The sequence below is a fragment of the Haliotis cracherodii genome, unplaced genomic scaffold (assembly GCF_022045235.1).
Source record: "Haliotis cracherodii isolate W230 unplaced genomic scaffold, xgHalCrac1.p SCAF_37, whole genome shotgun sequence".
In the NCBI taxonomy this organism is placed as follows: domain Eukaryota; kingdom Metazoa; phylum Mollusca; class Gastropoda; order Lepetellida; family Haliotidae; genus Haliotis; species Haliotis cracherodii.
Genome location: NW_027266294.1, coordinates 1,603,501 through 1,626,246, shown reverse-complemented (window position 1 = coordinate 1,626,246; position 22,746 = coordinate 1,603,501). Strand labels below are relative to the sequence as shown.

Sequence of the window (22,746 nt, the reverse complement as noted above, 5' to 3'; positions counted from 1 at the left end):
ATCTCAGGTATCGGTACATAGGAAACGATCAAGGTGAGGGTCAGCTACCGTCAATAACGCGAATGTTCCCCGTTGGAATCGATAGCGGCCTGACCTCTCCTGCCCATGACAGAGATGAGTATGCGAATCACATCCTGGGGAATAGTAGCCCAGTCGGCCTGCAACGCAAAAGCCAACTGCTGCAACGTCTGGAGTTGTGGTTGACAAAATAATCCCACAGGTGCTCTATCGGGTTCAAATCCAGGGATCTGGAGGGCCAGGGGAGACCATCAACGTTGTTGTTGTGTAGACAGGCTCTTGTATGCAATCGAGAGTTGTGCTGCTGAAATACACCGTTGCAGTTGGTTGCAATTGGGAGGACGTGTGGTAGTAGAATTTAATGGATGTATCGTTGAGCCGTCAGACTGCCCTGGATATGAACCAAATCTATCCTGCCATAATGAGAGATAGCCGCCAACGTCATGACGCTACCCCCCACCCCCCACCCCCCAACACACTCACACAAAAAAACAAAACAAAAACTGTCCACTTCCTGTACGCAGGTTCCTGTAACGTTCTCCCCGACATCTGTAAACCCCTGCTCTTCACTCCCCTCGCGATTGGCGGAGGAAAAATCTTGATTCATCGCTGAACCAGACATCACTCCATCGCAATACCTTTTGTTGACGACACCAATGCAGTCGTTGTTGACGATGTTGTCGACTCAATATGACGCGTCTTGTTACATAACAAGCTTATGTTACTGCGGACCCTATTCACTCACCCAAGGATTCAACAGACTGGCAAGGAACTGTTCCAGTAAGTTCATATCGGGTGTGGTCTGAAGTAACACATATGTGTGAAACACTTTATCACTGACCGTCTCCCAAACAATTCGTTTCCGCACTCAGTACATCAGAAATGTACTAAAGAAATATAAAACGAGTGGATGTGGCAGTGTCGGTCAAGTCAATATTATGAACAGGGGGGGGGGGGGGTTGGGGGTAAATTTGGTCTTTCCCACATATTTTTTAGAACTTGCACCTGGGTTATCTGCACCTTTTTCCCAATACCGATTGTCATATCTCTCCTACTTTTGGATGCGATTGCGTTTATCGGCATTGCCCAGCTACATCTACGGGGAACAACTCACTAGACACCTTACTCTAAAATATAACGTCGTCCAGTTTACAACGTCATCAAGTTGCGAGCGCATGATCGAATCTCCAGAAATGACGTCATGATAGAACAATGTATTATCGTTCTTCATTGTTCTTTGTGATTCATCGCGTAGCTATCTATATTTTGAATTACATACATCAAGTCATGCATAAGGAATGTATCGTCACGATATGGCTGAAATATTGCCGATGTGACGTTAAACTTTAACTCACTCACTCACTCATAAGGAATGTAACACCCCATGACCAGCAGAACGTTTGTTTTATCGATGACTGTCAAATACGTCAGCAAACAACGCAAGGATAAATGTTCATTCACATCCCCACCATGGAAAACCGTTTAAAGGGGGAGAATCAGCGGCATTGCACCCCGTCCAGGCTAACCGCCATCACAGACCACACGGTCCACTTGGAAGCCACAAACTATCCATACCCTCGTGACGCAGTGAAGCGCAAACGCTGGGTGGTAACGAAGAGATTGTGTGAAAAGGCATAGCGTGAGTCCGGTGTTGAGAGTTGGCTGCCTCCCTGTATGAACGTAACACCCGTGTGACGCTGTCTCTGCTAACAGTAAGTATTAATAGTAATACGATATCCATACCACAGGGACATGCTCAAAGCGCTACAATATTGTGGTCCCGGTCAACGGATCAGTGTGCACTCAACCATCATTCTCAGCTCCCTAGGGAGTATGCTGGATTGCCATCCCATCCTACCGGGTACCCAGTCACTGCTGGGTGAACAGAGTAACATTTCGAACAAAGTCTCGTCCCCAAGGAGACGCCACATGTGTTGCAACTAACGGGATCGGGTGGTCAGGCTCGCTGACTTGGTTGGTGCATGTCATCGTATCTCAATTGCGTGGATCGATGCTCATGATCTCAATCATTGGATTGTCTGCTCCAGGCTCGATTATTAACAGACCGCCGCCATATAGCTGGAATATTGCTGAGTGCGGCGTTTAACAACAGACAAACAAAAACATGTGTTGCCTGTGTGTCAGTGTGTGGCGGTACCGAGGCCCTTTTACTCTCAGGAGCCAAGCTGCCGAACACGCCCACCTGCCCAAGACCTCCGTGGTCTAGTGGATAGAGCCTCTGCCAGGACAGAGAAAAGGTCGTGGGTTCGAACCCCGGCTGCGTCATACCACAAACACGTTAAACGATGGACCTTGTTGTTACTCTGCCTGGCGCTCGGCATTAAGGGGCTAAAAAACATATTTCTCATTGTCTGCAGCAGCTTAATAAACGCGTCCATGGCTGGAATGTCAAATAAACGTGGAGTAATATGGTTCTTTCTGAGCCGGCTGTAATGTTGACAATAAAGTAAACACTGTTCCATTGCTATAACTAATCACATCTGGTTTGGAACTGGTTGATGTTAATATGTAAAAGATTATTACCTGTTTGTTACTGATTTCAGTGCACCAAACTCCGATATGTCTCTTCCAACGTTTTGTCCATCACAACCGCCAATGGATGTTACTTATTATGATATAGTCAACCCTGAGTCGACCATAACAACTTGATATGTTTGTAGCGCATGGCAAACACCGTGACACTTGTAGAGAACGCACACTGGCTTCAGTACAATCGACCCTGAGTTACATCCATATACTGAATTTTTAAAACTTGTCTGTTCTTAAATACACAAAAGCCTGTAGCCTATATGTATGTGAAATAAAATGATGATGGTGTTCATCACAACCACCGATGAATATTACGAAGTGAGTGAGTATGGCTTTACGGCAATTATAGCAATTTACCACCAATATCATGGCGGGGACACTTAAAATGGGCTTCACACATTGTACCCATTTTGGGAATCAATCCGGGTCCTCTGGGCGACGAGCGAACCTTGAACCACTAGGCTGGCTACCCTACCACCTTCAGTGAATTTAAAAAAGTCTACCCAGAGTTACACTTGATATGTATTTTAGCGCATGGCATACACGGTGGCACTTGTAGAGAATACACACTGGCTTGAGTATAATCGACCCTGAGTTACATCCAACTTAGACGTCGATCATATTTGTTGATGATGAGCATCGCGAAAGGTCTTCATCCATATCAAATTGCCTTCGTTGTATTAGTCCCTTCGGGACATCCGACTTCGATACACCCGGGGACACAGGTCTTCCTGTCTTCTAAGGCGACATGGAGAGTTGCGTCCCTTTGGTCATCAGAAAGCTTGGATCTTGTGTTCAAATCTTATATTCTCCATGACTATGTTTCTAGGTTTGACAGCACATGGGAATCATTAAAGTGGTAAACGTTTAATCGTTTCCTCCCGAATCCAGCTGACACGCATTGATATAACTGAATTAATGTTCAAAGCGGCGTTGAACCCACCTCACTCACTCACTCAATGCATTTATGCTCATTCAACATGTCATCATCTCGGTAAGGTGCACTTGGGATGGGGGCGTGGCCTTTGCTCGGAGGCTGGATGACGAGAGTGAGTCCGTCAGCCTGATGGGCGTGGTCCATCCCGTCTGTCAGACTCTGTAACTCTGGGATGTCGGACTTCTCCTCCGCCAGGTCCGAGTGGGTCTTCTTCAGCAGCATGATCATCAGGCCACACATGGACGACACAAAAAACGTTGAACCTTTAACGAAAATAACGATTTTTGTATCAAGGTATTTTACATACTTCAGTCAGTCTTCTTTTTATAAAGGGGTAACACGGAGGTTAAAGTGTTATCTCTATAGACTGTAAAAGATAAGTCAATACAACCTTTTTATTTTTCAGTCAGTCAATCCAAATGATATTGATATCTTACCAACTTTTAAGAGTATTCAACCTGGTACAACACCTATGCGTTCCAATTTCCTCAATAGGATTTTTAGTTTTTAAGAAAACTAAACCCATAGATGTGTCAGAGGAAAAAAGTTAATTTTTTTTAAATATATGAAACATTGTTGCCAAAAACACTGATCAACACTATCTGGATTTGCCAGCTTCTGTGTTAGAGGACTTGCTGTTTGACAACCTTTTCGTCCCCCCCCGAATCCAAAGACCGGACTTATTGCAGGTTTGCTTTTGTGAACGATGACAATGTTGAAATCACTGGTATACTAACAGCCAGGACGTTCCATACACTCTCACTTCATGTCCTGGAGTGAGTGAGTATGGTTTTATGCCGCTTTTAGCAATATTCCAACAACATCACGGCGGGGGACACCAGAAATGGGCTTCACACATTATCGGGAATCAAACCCGGGTCTTCGGCGTGACGAGCGAACGCTTTAACCACTAGGCTACCCCATAGCCCCCTCATGTGCTGGAGGTTCGGAGACTACGGGTAGGAGAGCAACTGATCTCTTCCTCCGATCATTAGACGGAAATGTGAAATTTCCCTCTTTAATTGAATGTTATCACTTCCCAGAAGCGCGAGAAGAATTCCTACCCCTGATGTCGCCAGACATCACTCCTAGAATTCTCCTAGGATGACTTAACCTGACAATAGATCTCAAGCTTTGAAGCGAGCCCAGATACGTGATGATAGCCTTTGGAAGAATCCAGAACATTCATGCAGAAACTGTTAGATAACAATCATGCGGAAGTAGATCTGCCTTTGAGAAGTGGTGAGGAGTGCTGGTTTATGCCAATATCTGGAGTATGCGGCCTTTAAGATGGCATATTCCAAATATGGGCAGAAAGCAACACTTCCAAAAAACCTGTAGGGTGTTATTTCGGTAATATGTTATTTAGATATTAGCTGACCTCTTGCTTGTAGAGCATACAGAATATATTAGTTCATTTTGCTCTTAAAGTTATCTTACCAACTTTATTAGTCTGTGATAACTGTAATTGTGGCATCTTTTGGGTTTTCAGCTCTTTACCCTTAAAGAAATATTCAGAATGTATTCTTGACTTGAAGCATGCCTTGTCTGTGTTTCAAAGTAAGCCAGAGTCAGCCGTGAATAATAGTGCAATGTGTGTACTTATAGTTTACCTGATCACCTTTGAAACGTCTGAATGTATACATTTTTAGTTTGCATCAAAGAAAAGGGATGGTGTTTTTTTCATAAAATGTTTCAGTTTGTACATGCATAAAACCAGTAAACCCTTGTCACCTCACAGGGAAATATACTTGCTACTCCGTACAATGCCAACAGGAGGTGGATATTTGTTGTACAATGTTGGAGTGTATCAACCAGTTAACCCTTGTCACATCACAGGGAAATATACTTGCTGCTCCGTACAATGCCAACAGGAGGTGGATATTTGCTGTACAATGTTGGAGTGTGTCAAACAGTAAACCCTTGTCACATCACAGGGAAATATACCTGCTGCTCCGTACAATGCCTACAGGAGGTGGATATTTGCTGTACAATGTTGGAATGTGTCAAACAGTAAACCCCGGTCCGCCCAAACAAAAGGTGATGGAAATGTTGCCTGGTCAAACAAAGTGAAATACGGATTACACCCGTGAAGAACCACGTTACATCGCCCCAAATTATACATCATAACAGTTATCAGCACTTACCAGCAAAATAAAAGGCTTCTTGATATGTCCCGTGTTCTGCAGCGATGATACCTGTATAAAAAATAGATATTGTGTTTGCTGTTATACACTGCAATTACCATATTCCAGATCCCAGTTCCACAAAGCGATCGTGGCGCTAAGACAGTCTTATGTCCACGTTTAAAAAAGAGAGCTTTGTGGAACGGGGCCCTGAAGTATCAATAATCCAGTCTGGACCCGGGGTAGAAAGTGTCCCTTGCACCCCATTGCTGGTCAGCCCCGTGGGGACCCGGGGTAGAATGTGTCCCTTGCACCCCATTGCTGGTCAGCCCCGTGAGGACCCGGGCTAGAACGTGTCCCCAGCACCCCATTGCTCCTAATATAAGTCACTGGTTGGCAGGATCAGACTTATACCACCTTCTTGTAGTTGGAATATTGCCGAGAGTGACGTTAAAAAATAAAACAAAAAAAACATTGCATAGTCTTCAAACCAGGCTGGACCAGACAAAGCATTGTATAATAAAGGAATTACAACTGAGGTTGCACTTCACACATTGCACCCAAAAGGATCCGACACCGGGCCGACAATCCTGATCCCTCCTCCACTTTCATGATAGAAACAATTACTCCGGGTAAGAAAGAGGTAAGGTTCCCCACCAATCAAACACATAGTAAGTACGAGGCTGTGGAACTGTCATAGACAACTGGATGGCTGGACCAGTCTCTATTATTACAGACCACTGTCATGCAGTTGACATAATGCTGAACGTGGCGTTAAGAACAAACAAACAAACGAATAAATCATCGTATAAAAAACTTAACTAGGCTCAACCCGACGGAGATATAACATAGGAATGTACGTCAAACACTGCGGCCATCAGGATCCGCGGCCGACATCCCCTTTGATAAGATGAACTATTTCTATATACCCCCCATGTCATATTCGTGGGGATTCCGAGTAAGCATTTGGGTTCCCAGAAAGTATATCCTAATTGCTTTGATGTCAATCACTGGATTGTCAGGATTATTTACTGTCCGCCATAAGCTTGAATATTGCTGAGTGCGGTGTAAAACAACAAACAAACAATCTTAATTACGAGACAGCAGAGTATCAATAGAAACACTTACTTGCTACTGGAGGCCCAACCAAGATACCTATTCCTGAGGCTAACATCACAATCCCGTAGGCAGAGGCGAGGTTCCTGACCCCCACAATGTGCAGAGTGAGGGGGTTGACCAGCACCCAGCCAACTGAGGCATACAAGCCGAACATTAAGGCATATGCTACTTTTCCAACTATTGTCTTTGTCATTGGCGTTATAAAAAAGTCTATGGTTGCGATGACACCATATGTTCCTGAGAATAAAACAGAAGGTCCTATATTTGGATCGTTGGCAGCGAACCCCCCAAGGAGTCTGGACAGGGCTCCCCCTATTCCAACGACGGAGATGAGGAAGGAAGCTTGTTGAGGAGACGAGCCTTGTTTGATGAAGATGTCGGGGAGGAAGAGGTAGGAGATGAAGTTGCCCACACTGAAGGAAAACGTTGCCAACAGCAGCAGGAGAAACGCTGGATGGAACATCTCCCCCACACGGTCACATTGTCCACACAAAGACGTAAGGATTTGTTGACAGAGGGTTTTCCCTGACTTGGCACTGACTGCTAACGCCGTCTCAAGGTCAGAGGGTCTCATCAGGGCCCCGAATACTGCTGCATGGAACGCTATTGCTCCCAAGAAGAGGAAGCATCCTTCAAGTCCGTAAATGTCCAGCAGATACTGAGTCAGGGGAGGCAGGAAGAAGGTGCCCATCCCAATCCCCGCCATTCCAACGCCAGTTACTAAACTCACCTGTAACACAATAGAACAAGAGATTATTGGCGGAGAATGTTTTCGTCAATGTCACATATTAGGAGTAACATTTGCATTATAATAGCCTTTGTCAAGAGTAGCGGCCATACAATTTCCGAATCCTGCGATAGGATTCGAACCACAGACATGCTGATCCGAGGTCGGACATTACGCCATCGGCACAAGCACAAACAAAATAAACATCTTTGGGGGTGATGCCACGCCCTGCTATACAACCACAATACACATTTGTTTATTCTTGATATATAGACCTGTAAAATGCTCCTTGTAAAGTTACTGCCACGCAACAGCGAATTTAGTTTGTAAAATCGCTTTGGTAATGACACGAATAGATATCCATACCTAAAAGGTGAATGTTTGGTAGAGGTTCTGCCGCGTAATGCACGTGCAGCAAGCCACACGCGTTAATATTGTTCATGTTCTTCGCAACTGTGTGATATGATGACGTCATTGTGTGTTATCTTCTCACTTGGCACACTTCTATTGAACTATATACCACATCATGTACAGTGCATTAATTCATACCTCAGTGTTAAACAAGGTATATTTGTGTATTTTAACTGATGGATAACGTGCGTATCATCTGAGGCAGGCTGACCAGTGTATGCACGAATCCATGACAGAGTGAATCACTAGTCACCAGTGTATGCACGAATCCATGACGGAGTAGATTACGACTGACTAGTGTATGCAAGATTCCATGACAGAGTAGATCACTACTGACTTGTGTATGCAAGATTCCATGAGAGGGTAAGTCACTAGTCACCAGTGTATGCACGAATCCATAACGGAGTAGATCACTACTGACTAGTGTATGCAAGAATCCATGACATAGTAGATCACTACTGACTAGTGTATGCAAGATACCACGACAGAGTAGATCACTACTGACTAGTGTATGCAAGATACCATGACAGAGTAGATCACTACTGACTAGTGTATGCAAAATACCATGACAGAGTAGATCACTACTGCCTAGTGTTTGCAAGATACCACGACAGAGTAGATCACTACTGACTAGTGTATGCAAGATTCCATGACAGAGTAGATCACTACTGACTAGTGTATGCAAGATACCACGACAGAGTAGATCACTACTGACTAGTGTATGCAAGATTCCATGACAGAGTAGATCACTACTGACTAGTGTATGCAAGATACCACGACAGAGTAGATCACTACTGACTAGTGTATGCAAGATACCACGACAGAGTAGATCACTACTGACTAGTGTATGCAAGATACCATGACAGAGTAGATCACTACTGACTAGTGTATGCAAGATACCACGACAGAGTAGATCACTACTGACTAGTGTTTGCAAGATACCACGACAGAGTAGATCACTACTGACTAGTGTATGCAAAATACCATGACAGAGTAGATCACTACTGCCTAGTGTATGCAAAATACCATGACAGAGTAGATCACTACTGACTAGTGTATGCAAGATTCCATGACAGAGTAGATCACTACTGACTAGTGTATGCAAGATACCACGACAGAGTAGATCACTACTGACTAGTGTATGCAAAATACCACGACAGAGTAGATCACTACTGACTAGTGTATGCAAAATACCATGATAGAGTAGATCACTTCTGACTAGTGTTTGCAAGATACCACGACAGAGTAGATCACTTCTGACTAGTGTATGCAAGATACCATGACAGAGTAGATCACTTCTGACTAGTGTATGCAAGATACCATGACAGAGTAGATCACTACTGACTAGTGTATGCACGAATCCATAACGGAGTAGATCACTACTGACTAGTGTATGCAAGATACCACGACAGAGTAGATCACTTCTGACTAGTGTATGCAAGATACCATGACAGAGTAGATCACTACTGACTAGTGTATGCAAGAATCCATGACAGAGTAGATCACTACTGACTAGTGTATGCAAGATACCATGATGAAGTAGATCACTACTGACTAGTGTATGCAAGATACCATGACAGAGTAGATCACTTCTGACTAGTGTATGCAAGATACCATGACAGAGTAGATCACTACTGACTAGTGTATGCAAGAATCCATGACAGAGTAGATCACTTCTGACTAGTGTTTGCAAGATACCACGACAGAGTAGATCACTACTGACTAGTGTATGCAAGATACCATGACAGAGTAGATCACTACTGACTAGTGTATGCAAGAATCCATGACAGAGTAGATCACTACTGACTAGTGTATGCAAGATACCATGACAGAGTAGATCACTACTGACTACTGTATGCAAGATACCACGACAGAGTAGATCACTACTGACTAGTGTATGCAAGATACCATGACAGAGTAGATCACTACTGACTAGTGAAGGCAGGATACCATGATGAAGTAGATCACTACTGACTACTGTATGCAAGATACCACGACAGAGTAGATCATTACTGACTAGTGTATGCAAGATACCATGACAGAGTAGATCACTACTGACTAGTGTATGCAAGAATCCATGACAGAGTAGATTACGACTGACTAGTGTATGCAAGATACCATGACAGAGTAGATTACGACTGACTAGTGTATGCAAGATACCATGACAGAGTAGATCACTACTGCCTAGTGAAGGCAGGATACCATGATGAAGTAGATCACTACTGACTACTGTATGCAAGATACCACGACAGAGTAGATCATTACTGACTAGTGAAGGCAGGATACCATGATGAAGTAGATCACTACTGACTACTGTATGCAAGATACCACGACAGAGTAGATCATTACTGACTAGTGTATTCAAGATTCCATGACAGAGTAGATCACTATTGATTAGTGTATGCAAGATACCACGACAGAGTAGATCATTACTGACTAGTGTATTCAAGATTCCATGACAGAGTAGATCACTATTGACTAGTGTATGCAAGATACCACGACAGAGTAGATCACTACTGCCTAGTGAAGGCAGGATACCATGATGAAGTAGATCACTACTGACTACTGTATGCAAGATACCACGACAGAGTAGATCATTACTGACTAGTGAAGGCAGGATACCATGATGAAGTAGATCACTACTGACTACTGTATGCAAGATACCACGACAGAGTAGATCATTACTGACTAGTGTATTCAAGATTCCATGACAGAGTAGATCACTATTGATTAGTGTATGCAAGATACCACGACAGAGTAGATCACTACTGACTAGTGTATGCAAGATACCATGACAGAGTAGATCACTACTGACTAGTGTATGCAAGATACCATGACAGAGTAGATCACTACTGACTAGTGTATGCAAGATACCACGACAGTGTTGATCACTACTGACTAGTGTATGCAAGATACCATGACAGAGTAGATCACTACTGACTAGTGTATGCAAGATACCATGACAGAATAGATCACTACTGACTAGTGTTTGCAAGATACCACGACAGAGTAGATCACTACTGACTAGTGTTTGCAAGATACCACGACAGAGTAGATCACTACTGACTAGTGTATGCAAGTTACCATGACAGAGTAGATCAATTCTGACTAGTGATATGCATGATTCCATGAGAGGGTAAGTCACTAGTCACCAGTGTATGCACGAATCCATAACGGAGTAGATCACTACTGACTAGTGTTTGCAAGAATCCATGACATAGTAGATCACTACTGACTAGTGTATGCAAGAATCCATGACAGAGTAGATTACGACTGACTAGTGTATGCAAGAATCCATGACAGAGTAGATTACGACTGACTAGTGTATGCAAGAATCCATGACATAGTAGATCACTACTGACTAGTGTATGCAAGAATCCATGACAGAGTAGATCACTACTGACTAGTGTATGCAAGATACCATGACAGAGTAGATCACTACTGACTAGTGTATGCAAGATACCATGACAGAGTAGATCACTACTGACTACTGTATGCAAGATACCACGACAGAGTAGATCACTACTGACTAGTGTATGCAAGAATCCATGACAGAGTAGATTACGACTGACTAGTGTATGCAAGAATCCATGACAGAGTAGATTACGACTGACTAGTGTATGCAAGAATCCATGACATAGTAGATCACTACTGACTAGTGTATGCAAGAATCCATGACAGAGTAGATCACTACTGACTAGTGTATGCAAGATACCATGACAGAGTAGATCACTACTGACTAGTGTATGCAAGATACCATGACAGAGTAGATCACTACTGACTACTGTATGCAAGATACCACGACAGAGTAGATCACTACTGACTAGTGTATGCAAGATACCATGACAGAGTAGATCACTTCTGACTAGTGTATGCAAGATACCATGACAGAGTAGATCACTACTGACTAGTGTATGCAAGAATCCATGACAGAGTAGATCACTACTGACTAGTGTATGCAAGATACCATGACAGAGTAGATCACTTCTGACTAGTGTATGCAAGATACCATGACAGAGTAGATCACTACTGACTAGTGTATGCAAGATACCATGACAGAGTAGATCACTACTGACTAGTGAAGGCAGGATACCATGATGAAGTAGATCACTACTGACTACTGTATGCAAGATACCACGACAGAGTAGATCATTACTGACTAGTGTATTCAAGATTCCATGACAGAGTAGATCACTATTGATTAGTGTATGCAAGATACCACGACAGAGTAGATCATTACTGACTAGTGTATTTAAGATTCCATGACAGAGTAGATCACTATTGACTAGTGTATGCAAGATACCACGACAGAGTAGATCACTACTGACTAGTGTATGCAAGATACCATGACAGAGTAGATCACTACTGACTAGTGTATGCAAGATACCACGACAGAGTAGATCACTTCTGACTAGTGTATGCAAGATACCACGACAGAGTAGATCACTACTGACTAGTGTATGCAAGATACCATGACAGAGTAGATCACTACTGACTAGTGTATGCAAGATACCATGACAGAGTAGATCACTACTGACTAGTGTATGCAAGATACCATGACAGAATAGATCACTACTGACTAGTGTATGCAAGATACCATGACAGAGTAGATCACTACTGACTAGTGTATGCAAGATACCATGACAGAGTAGATCACTTCTGACTAGTGTTTGCAAGATACCACGACAGAGTAGATCAATACTGACCAGTGTATGCAAGATTCCATGAGAGGGTAAGTCACTAGTCACCAGTGTATGCACGAATCCATGACGGAGTAGATTACGACTGACTAGTGTATGCATGATTCCATGACTGAGTAGATCACTACTGACTAGTGAAGGCAGGATACCATGATGAAGTAGATCACTACTGACTACTGTATGCAAGATACCACGACAGAGTAGATCATTACTGACTAGTGTATTCAAGATTCCATGACAGAGTAGATCACTATTGATTAGTGTATGCAAGATACCACGACAGAGTAGATCATTACTGACTAGTGTATTCAAGATTCCATGACAGAGTAGATCACTATTGACTAGTGTATGCAAGATACCACGACAGAGTAGATCACTTCTGACTAGTGTATGCAAGATACCATGACAGAGTAGATCACTACTGACTAGTGTTTGCAAGATACCACGACAGAGTAGATCAATACTGACCAGTGTATGCAAGATTCCATGAGAGGGTAAGTCACTAGTCACCAGTGCATGCACGAATCCATGACGGAGTAGATTACGACTGACTAGTGTATGCATGATTCCATGACTGAGTAGATCACTACTGATTAGTGTATGCAAGAATCCATGACGGAGTAGGTTACTACAGACCAGTGCATGCAAGATTCCATAACGGAGTTGATCAATACTGACCAGTGTATGCAAGATTCCATGACAGAGCAGGTCAATACTGGCCAGTGCATAAAAGATTCCATGACCGAGCAGGTCAATACTGACTAGTGCATGCACGATTCCATGACGGAGGAGGTCAGTACTAACCAGTGCTTGCAGAATTCCGTGACAGAGTAGGCCACTTCTGACGAGTGTATGCAAGATGCCATGACAGGATAGATCAATACTGACCAGTGTCTGCAAGATTCCATGACAGGGTAGATCAATACTGACCAATGTATGCAAGATTCCATGAGGTCGCTACTGACCAGTGTCTGCAAGATTCCATGACAGAATGGGTCTCTACTGACCAGTGTATGCAGACTTCATGACAGGGTAGATCAATACTGACCAGTGTATGCAAGATTCCATGACAAAGTAGATCAATACTGACCAGTCTATGCAAGATTCCACGACAAAGTAGATCAATACTGACCAGTGTATGCAAGATTCAATGACAGTGTATATCAATACTGACCAGTGTATGCAAGATTCCCTGACAGAGTAGATCACTACTGACCAGTGTATGCAAGATTTCATGACAGAGTAGGTCTCTACTGACCAGTGTATGCAAGGTTCCATGACAGTGTAGATCAATACTGACCAGTGCATGGAAGATTCCACGACAGAGAAGATCACTACTGACGAGTGTATGCAAGATTCCATGACAGTGTAGATCAATACTGACCAGTGAATGCAAGATTCCATGACAGGATAGATCAATACTGACCAGTGTATGCAAGATTCCATGACAGGATAGATCAATACTGACCAGTGTATGCAAGATTCCATGAAAGGATAGATCAATACTGACTAGTGTATGCAAGATTCCATGACAGAGTAGATCAATACTGGCCAGTGTATTCAAGATTCCATGACGGAGTAGATCACTACTGACCAGTGTATGCAAGATTCCATGAGAGGGTAAGTCACTAGTCACCAGTGTATGCACGAATCCATAACGGAGTAGATCACTACTGACTAGTGTATGCAAGAATCCATGACATAGTAGATCACTACTGACTAGTGTATGCACGATACCATGACAGAGTTGGTCTCTACTGACCAGTGCATGCAAGATTCCATGACAGTGTAGATCAATACTGACCAGTGTATGCAAGATTCCATGAGGTCGCTTCTGACCAGAATATGCAAGATTCCATTAACCGAGTAGGTCACCAGTCGTGAAGATCGTTTGTCGCCTCTTTCGGCAAGCATGGGTTGCTGAAGCCTAATTTTGAAACGGATCTTTACGGATCCAGCACGTGCCGACTAATGTGGATGGTTGCAGTGTGCGAGGGGGCTGATTGGTGCCATCGTGCCATTACTTGTTTCGGTAGTATATGATGTTACAGTGTGTCATAAGGTTGTCCGTAAATGTTCTTTTTGACATTTGATGTATGTTTAACGTGTTTCTTGTCTTGTGCAAATCTACAAATATATGTACTTGCATATAGTAATTTGATAAACACCGCTGTGAATGAGTGAGTGAGAATGGTTCTACGTCGCTTTCAACAATAATCCAGTAATATCACGGGGAACACCAGAAATGGGCTTCATACATTGTACCCATGTGGGGGATCGAACTGGGTCTTCCGCGTGACGATCGAACGCTTTAACCACTAGGCTGTCCCACTGCCCCCATTGCTGTGGCGTTACCACAGTTGATATGTGTACTTGTGTTAACTACACATATGGAGAGACATAATTAGTGTGGCCACATAGTTAAGGTTGATAACAATATGAAAAAAAATAAAATATGAAATCTTTTGTCAAAATTATGTGTGCGTGTTTGTTTGTGTGTGTGTTCGACTCATTGTCTGTGTAAAAAGGTAGTAGATAACTACATAACTCACATCAGAACGCACAATTGTTAACCATACAGTTTAAATGGATAGAGAATTGCTACATAAATATGAATATTCCTGCCTGAGCCTTTACTATAATTGGATATCTAGTCTGTCATGGCGGGAAAGTTAAACTTTATTTTACAAGCACTTTAGCATTAAATTTAATTCCCGAAGACAGTTTGATGGAAAGGTACAAGAACAAAATAAAAATATGAACTGTGACTATCTGTATTCTGTGAATCTTGCTTATTTATTACACTACAAGAAACTATACAAGCTAAACGAGAAAACACTATGTGTGTATTTTGTAACATATTTATCTACTGCAAGATGTTTAAAGAATCTAATCATAAGAGGCAAATAGCAGTGAGAATTACAGGAATGGATCACTAAATATCAGCAAAAAACGTTCTAATTTACGGCATTATGGGAAGTATCGCTTTTTCGCTCACTCACTCACTCACTCACCTGATCTCGGAAGTAGAAGCCCAGAATGTCGATGGAGCCGGTGTAGACCAAACCTTCACCTAAACCTGGAACATAGACAACACGGTGCCTCATTTATCAGACCAAACCTTCACCTAAACCTGAAATATCGACAACACGGTGCCTCATTTATCAGACCAAACCTTCACCTAAACCTGGAATATAGACAACACGGTCCCTCATTTATCAGACCAAACCTTCACCTAAACCTGGAACATAGACAACACGGTGCCTCATTTATCAGACCAAACCTTCACCTAAACCTGGAACATAGACAACACGGTGCCTCATTTATCAGACCAAACCTTCACCTAAACCTGGAACATAGACAACACGGTCCCTCATTTATCAGACCAAACCTTCACCTAAACCTGGAACATAGACAACACGGTGCCTCATTTATCAGACCAAACCTTCACCTAAACCTGGAACATAGACAACACGGTCCCTCATTTATCAGACGCCACATGGAGGATTCCGGGCAAGAATGTACGCCCCCAGCATCACAATCTGGCAGAACGAGGTGACTGAAAGGATCAGACTTGATGGATTGTGCTACATGTCATCGTATCCCAATTTTAAGAATCGATGCCCATGATGACAGTCACTAACGTGTCCGGTCCAAACCGGGTTTGCAGACCGCGGTCATATGGCTGTCATATTGACGAGTGCGGCATTAAACAAACCAACCAAACTTAATATATACACTTGATGTGATCAGATAAGGGTTTATTGTTTATGTAATGGTAATCGCCTCACTGAGCAATTTTTCCGATCTATTTAACGCGACTAATAAGTATTTGTTGTCTGAAATGCAATCACCATAACTAATGTGTACATTATTAATGATAAATATATATACATTATGCTTCTATTGTACATAACATTAAGTACAAACGTTACATACATTCTTCAAAAAAAAGAAACGCACAGGTGGTATGCAGTTCATTAAAACTGACAATACAAAATATCCGGTATATAAAATGAATATATGTTATTGGAAAATGTGGGTCTCCTGATATTCGATAAACGGTGCGTCCAAACGCAGCCATTGTCGATTTCAATTACTTAAACGGCATTGTTTTCACATTTGTTCAAAAATGTCATGGAGGAAAACAGCAAAGTAGAATGCACGTGCAAGTTATGGCATTCGTAACTCGTGGTAGTGGTAAAAAAATGCTAGAATAAACCAATAATGTGTCATTCAATTGTCAACATTTTTTCAAGTTCGAAAATGCCGAGACTCAGCACTGCCGATCGGAACGTCGCCATAGGACGTATCCAAAGAGAGGAATCGCAGTCGTCTGTTGCACGCCACTTCAACGTCCACCACAGCACCATTTGCCGCCTTTGTGACCGATACACACAGGGGGGCATATCCTAAACCAGGAGGTCTGCATTAGTTGTGGTTCACTCTGACATCAAATCGCTACAATCTCACCTTCTTCCAATCATTGACCGCCAGAGGGAACTGTTTCAACAGGACAACGCTCCACCAAACACAGCTCGTGTCACGGTAGACTACCTTCATAATCTCAACCCTAAGGGATGACTCGATCCACGTGCACGTCAACATCAGAACACGCCACAGGCAATCCCACAACTGACCAACGCGTTACAAGCAGAATGGCGCAGAATTACGCAGGACAGAATTCGTACAGGAGAAGCAGAGCTATGATTGAAGCCCGGGGCGGTCACACGAGAAACTGAGTTCAGCGCAACCTTGTGGCCTTATTTGACATGACTATGAACAGCTTTTAATGCCTGTGCACAACGACAACATGTGACTATCGAGCTCCAAAATTTCATATTTGTATCTATGACATTACACTAAATATATCGGCTTTACATTCACTAAAAATCTACCTGTGCGTTTCTTTTTTTGAAGAGTGTAGATTAAAGTGAAACAACCACATAGATTAAAGTACAAGCTGTTTCCAGCTCCCTTGTCACTAGCGTTATTGATGTAGCCTAACGTTGAATGATGGGAGCAACAGAATGGCGCTTGCGAAGCCACAGTGACTTATTTACATCATAAACTGGTACCTCCCAATCTGTTGCCATCACAGCAAAGTCAGGCTGACTGAGTGAAACTATCTACATTCTGATGACAAACAAACCTGTAGGAACTGAAACATGTGTTGTCTGAGTATATAACTGATATAAAATTAACGCGTCTTGTAAAATTTATTTAAAATTGAAACAATTTTCATCAAAACTCGTGTGACCCAAACAATCCTCTGTTTTAATTCAAACAAGGTAAAACATGTACAGCTTTGACATACGCAGTGCAACATAAAGGTATCAAATTTTCATTGTGAAATTCCTGACTTTCATGAAAAGACGGCTATGTCATTCACTGTAGAGGAACTTGAGCCGCTCCCACACTGCCAGGTGAATGGGGACTCTCGGGGCTCAAGACATATCAGATATTGCAATCCATTTGGCTATTATACTAGTAGTTATTTTTCCAAGATTAGAATCCAAGATAGAAAAGCAAGAACGCAGAAACAGGAGAAATAATTTAATATTATATGGAGTGCTTGAATCACAACATGAATCTTATATGTCGTGTAAGGAATGTACTGGTAGTATTGAATAGTGCCAGAGAAGTAGAGAAGAAATGTTCCCCACTCAATTCCAGAGATGAAGAACGTGCACATCGTATTTCGACGAAGAACCCTAATACACCTCGACCTCTTATCGTGAAGATGCTACACTGGGACGATAATATGCAAGCCATATCAATTAGGAGTGTCCTTAAAGATCAAGGATATGGCATCTCTAATGACTTGACTTTGAATCAGAGGCAGGAAGTAAAACAGCAAAACAGATGAACCAGACACACGGTTCTACTACAAAGGAGGGGAATTGGTGAGGGAAACCAAAGCGGGGAGAGATACAAGTAAAGACGAAGCTGCACAGGAAGCATATCTGGAGGCACAGAGAGAAAAGGAAGACAACAGGATGGACGGGGAGGTAAGGATGAGAGACGGGATACGCGCTCGAGGTCACAGAGGTCAGCAGCAGGGAGACGGAGATAAGGGTGTGGCCAGGGCCTATACACTGATTTTACTGCCCATCAAGAGAACCCATCAAGTGAGAGAAGCGATAGTAATAACAGCTTAATTTACTTTCTCTCCTGGAATGTTTCAGGCATCAAATATAAGTTAACAGATAATGACTTTGTCAACTTTGTCAACAACTTTTATATAATTGGTGTTACCGAAACTTGGAGGGAGAATGTAGAGGATGTGAAAGTCACTTTCAGAGACTTTACCCTTTATAGTAAAGATGCTGATAGACTGTCTAAGACAGGCAGACTTTCAGGTAGGATAATAGTACTTGTAAAGAAGTAACTACAGCAATATATTAAATGGTGTAAATTAACGGAAAATTGTATATATATATATATATATATATATATATATATATATATATATATATATATATATATATATATATATATATTGATAATTCCTTGCTCGGTTGTCAATCTGACATACTCTATGCATCTGTAGATATTCATCCTAAGGGATCTAGCTGGTATAAAATTTTATCTGTTGATTGTAAAAATGGAATCACTATATTACAAAACCGTTTGTTGGACATTTTATGAGAATTAAGAGATGCTATTGTTATCTGTGGTGGCGACTATAATGCCAGAACTGGAACGAAGTCGGATTTTGTATAAAATGACATTATTAAATATATCGAAGGGCTTGGGCAAGGTAACTCAAGCTGGAGTTTTATGCGCGATTATATTTGCTTAAATCGTTTCTCAAGTGATATTAATGTAAACAAATTTGGTAAATTCATGTCATGAACGGAAGATCAGAAACTAACCGGGAAATTGGGGATTATACATTCATTGGGCAACAGGGGGCAGTGCAATAGATTATATAATTGTATCTGCCGCAGTGTTTGAGCTTGCCAATGCCTTTTCTATCCAATCACGTGCAGAGTTACCTCATCTCCCGCTCACTCTGAAGCTAAAAGCTTGTGAAGCCTGCGCAAATGTAAATAACACTGGTATCAATCACAATTCATTTAGATTTAAATGGGACTCTAAAAAGTTAGAATTTTTTAGGGAAAATATGCTGTCCGACCATATAAAAGAAGTACTTGATAAATCTGTTGATATGATTTTTAATGACATTGATAGAAGTATAGAGTGTATTACAGATGCATTATGTGTCGCGGCAAATGATATGAAGAAGCCAGCTGGAAGAAGTATATACAATAATGAATGGTTTGATACTGAATGTGAACTGTTGAAACGTAAAAGATGTAGAGCATTGAATAGGTGTAGAAATATAAGGGTAGCCACTCTTTGAAGGATTACAACTATACAAGAAACAAATATGATGCTGTATGCAGGGAAAAAAGGAATGAATATTTTGAAAACAAAAAGCAATACATGGAGAATAACATTAAGAACTCAAAGAATTTCTGGTCTGTGATTAAAAGTTTGAATTGTAAGAATTATGTTCAAATTAATATCAATATTGCTGACTTTTTTGCACATTTTAGAGATTTGTTTGCTGGTGAGACTTTCGGAGAATCTTACAAGATGACTGTACCGATGATGATGTCACTAAATATATTACAGAGGATATTCTCAATATGCCTATAACAAAATGGGAAATATTAAACAGCATCCATCATTTAAAATGCAACAAATCTCCAGGAATATATGACACCATTTCTGAATTATTTATACATTCGGCTGATCTACTTGTCCCATACCTAGAATTGTTATTTAACGTGATGTTTGAAGAGGGATACCTCCTGGAAACATGGTCTATTGGTATTTTAATTCTGCATCATAAAGCAGGTGCTTCTAATGATGTCAACAACTACTGAGGGATAACTCTCTTGTGTATCTTCAGAACAATATTTTCTTTTAATATTAACAAGAGACTTGAGTGTTGGGCTGATACCATGGATACAATTTCGGAATCGCAGGCTTGATTTAGGAAAGGATATTCAACAGTTGATAATGTCTGTATGTTGCAATCTCTGATACAGCGCTATATCAAAAAAAAGTGGGGAAGTTTTATGGATTATTTCTCGACTTCTCTAAAGCATTTGATTCTATACACAGGTGTAAACTATGGAGATTATTTACTGCACTGGACTGGATTATGTAGTATATATTAAAATATTAAAACGTGTGTACGGGACAAGGTTTGATGTCTGATATCTTTGAATGCAAATTTAGCGTCCGCCAAGGATGTATATTGAGTCCGTTTTTATTTTCCTTTTTCATAAATGAATTAGTATCGGAAATCCATACCAATTGTACAAACGGCATTCAATTACATCCAGATGTTAAACTCTTTCTTTTATTATTTGCAGATGATATTATCATGTTCTCAACCACAGCTGGTGACTTGCAAAGGCAAATTGATGCCTTAGAAAATTACTGTGATAAATTGAAACTTACTGTTTATAGAGTCAAACCATAATTATTGTTTTCTAAATGAAAAATGGTCCATTAAAGGTGAAAGTCTGAATGTGACTACACACTATAAATATTTGGGTGTTTATTGAGTAACAGTCTAAATTGGTCTATTCATGTAAGAGAAGCATCAGTTCAGGCTAAAAAGGTTTCATTTGGTACACTAAAGAAAATACATATCCTTGGTGATATAAGTTAAAAGTCATTCTTTAAGATCTTTGATGTTAAAATTAACACAATCTTACTTTACGGTGCTGAAATGTGGGGATTAAAACAATATTATGATATCGAAAAGGTCCACTTATTTGCATGTAAAAGATTTCTCGGTGTAAAATCCAACCCATATAGCCAATGGTTTATGGAGATTGTGGTAGATTTCCTCCACTCATATATTCACAGCTGAGAGTCATAAAGTACTGGCTGAAACTCCTTAAAATGAATTCATCTAAGAAATGTTACAATAAGATGATGTTATACGATACGAATGGAAAGACTAATTGGGTAACTTTTGTGAAAAAATTGTTATTTAATTGTGGATTTGGAAATGTTTGGTATGGTCAATTTGTACAATCTGAATGCGTATTTACAAATTCTTTTCTACAGAGGTTACAAGATATTTACGACTTCAACTTCAGTCTTTATTTCAAGTACTGAAAAGGCCATAGGCCTATAGTACATATATACATACAGTAGCAATGGGTGCAATAGGAATTACTTATATCGTAACAAAATATCACATCTATAATGCAGAGGATCTGATGTTCATTGCATGATATATATACATCGAAAGATATTTTGTGACTGTTTCATTTTGGGATGACATGAGGATATAAAATTTGTCAATTCTAGGATTCAGATAAAAATATTTATGTATGTATTCTTTTCTGATATTTGCATACAATGGACAGACTAGCAAAAAATGGTATTCATCTTCTATCTCTTGGCAAGTACAATATTTACACAATCGCTAAATGTCTACCTTTTTCTATTAGAAGGTCATGAGAACTACATTTGAAACGGGATAGTGCTGTTCGGAATTTCTTAACATTTATATCCAAAAGATATTTTTCGGTCAGAATGAATGATTTAATACAGGTGTAATGCTTTAACTTATTATATAAGTTTAGTTAAGTGTACCACTTTTGAAAATACATATCTTTTAGCCTTTGTCTTAAATTATATATGAAACGATCTGGTACTGTTACATGTTGCTCTCCCCATATGTACTCATACCCGCCAGATTGGAGTATCTTTTTGACACCCGAGGCCCAGTTTTTTTTACCTCTGCTATCGTAAAGAATCATCATGTTATAGCATTTCTTTGGGAATCTGGTATTTGGCATTTTAAGCAATTTTACCCAATATTTTATTACTTTTATGTAACTGAATATATACATTTGGTATCTCCCACATTCCCCTTAAACTGTAACATTTGGAGTGTTGGAATATACTCCTAAAAATCTTTTATACGCAAATAGATGTACCTTCTCTATTGTATCATAGTTCTCTAGGCCCCAGACTTCAGCACCATAGAGTAGAATAGGACTGATCTTAGTGACTAAAATCTTAGAGAATGTTCCAAAGCTAATATTTCCAATTGCAAGGGGTTTTAGGTTTTATAAAATGCCAATTAAAATCTTTTTGGCTTGCAGTGCGGCTTTG

General features: G+C 40.9%; 1 protein-coding gene across 1 annotated transcript in view; it reads right to left on the bottom strand.

The window, feature by feature from the left end:
• Positions 1 to 2,244: 2,244 nt before the first annotated feature.
• Positions 2,245 to 22,746, bottom strand: part of LOC139477899 (monocarboxylate transporter 12-like) — a 33,060-nt gene continuing 12,558 nt past the window's right edge. Inside the window, exons 4-7 of the mRNA XM_071260332.1 lie at positions 15,603 to 15,667; positions 6,760 to 7,480; positions 5,653 to 5,703; positions 2,245 to 3,768 (exon numbers count right to left, since the gene is read on the bottom strand). Of these exons, the coding sequence (XP_071116433.1) occupies positions 3,521 to 3,768; positions 5,653 to 5,703; positions 6,760 to 7,480; positions 15,603 to 15,667 (1,085 nt within the window). The 3' untranslated portion in view covers positions 2,245 to 3,520. The remainder of the gene's footprint in view (positions 3,769 to 5,652; positions 5,704 to 6,759; positions 7,481 to 15,602; positions 15,668 to 22,746) is intronic.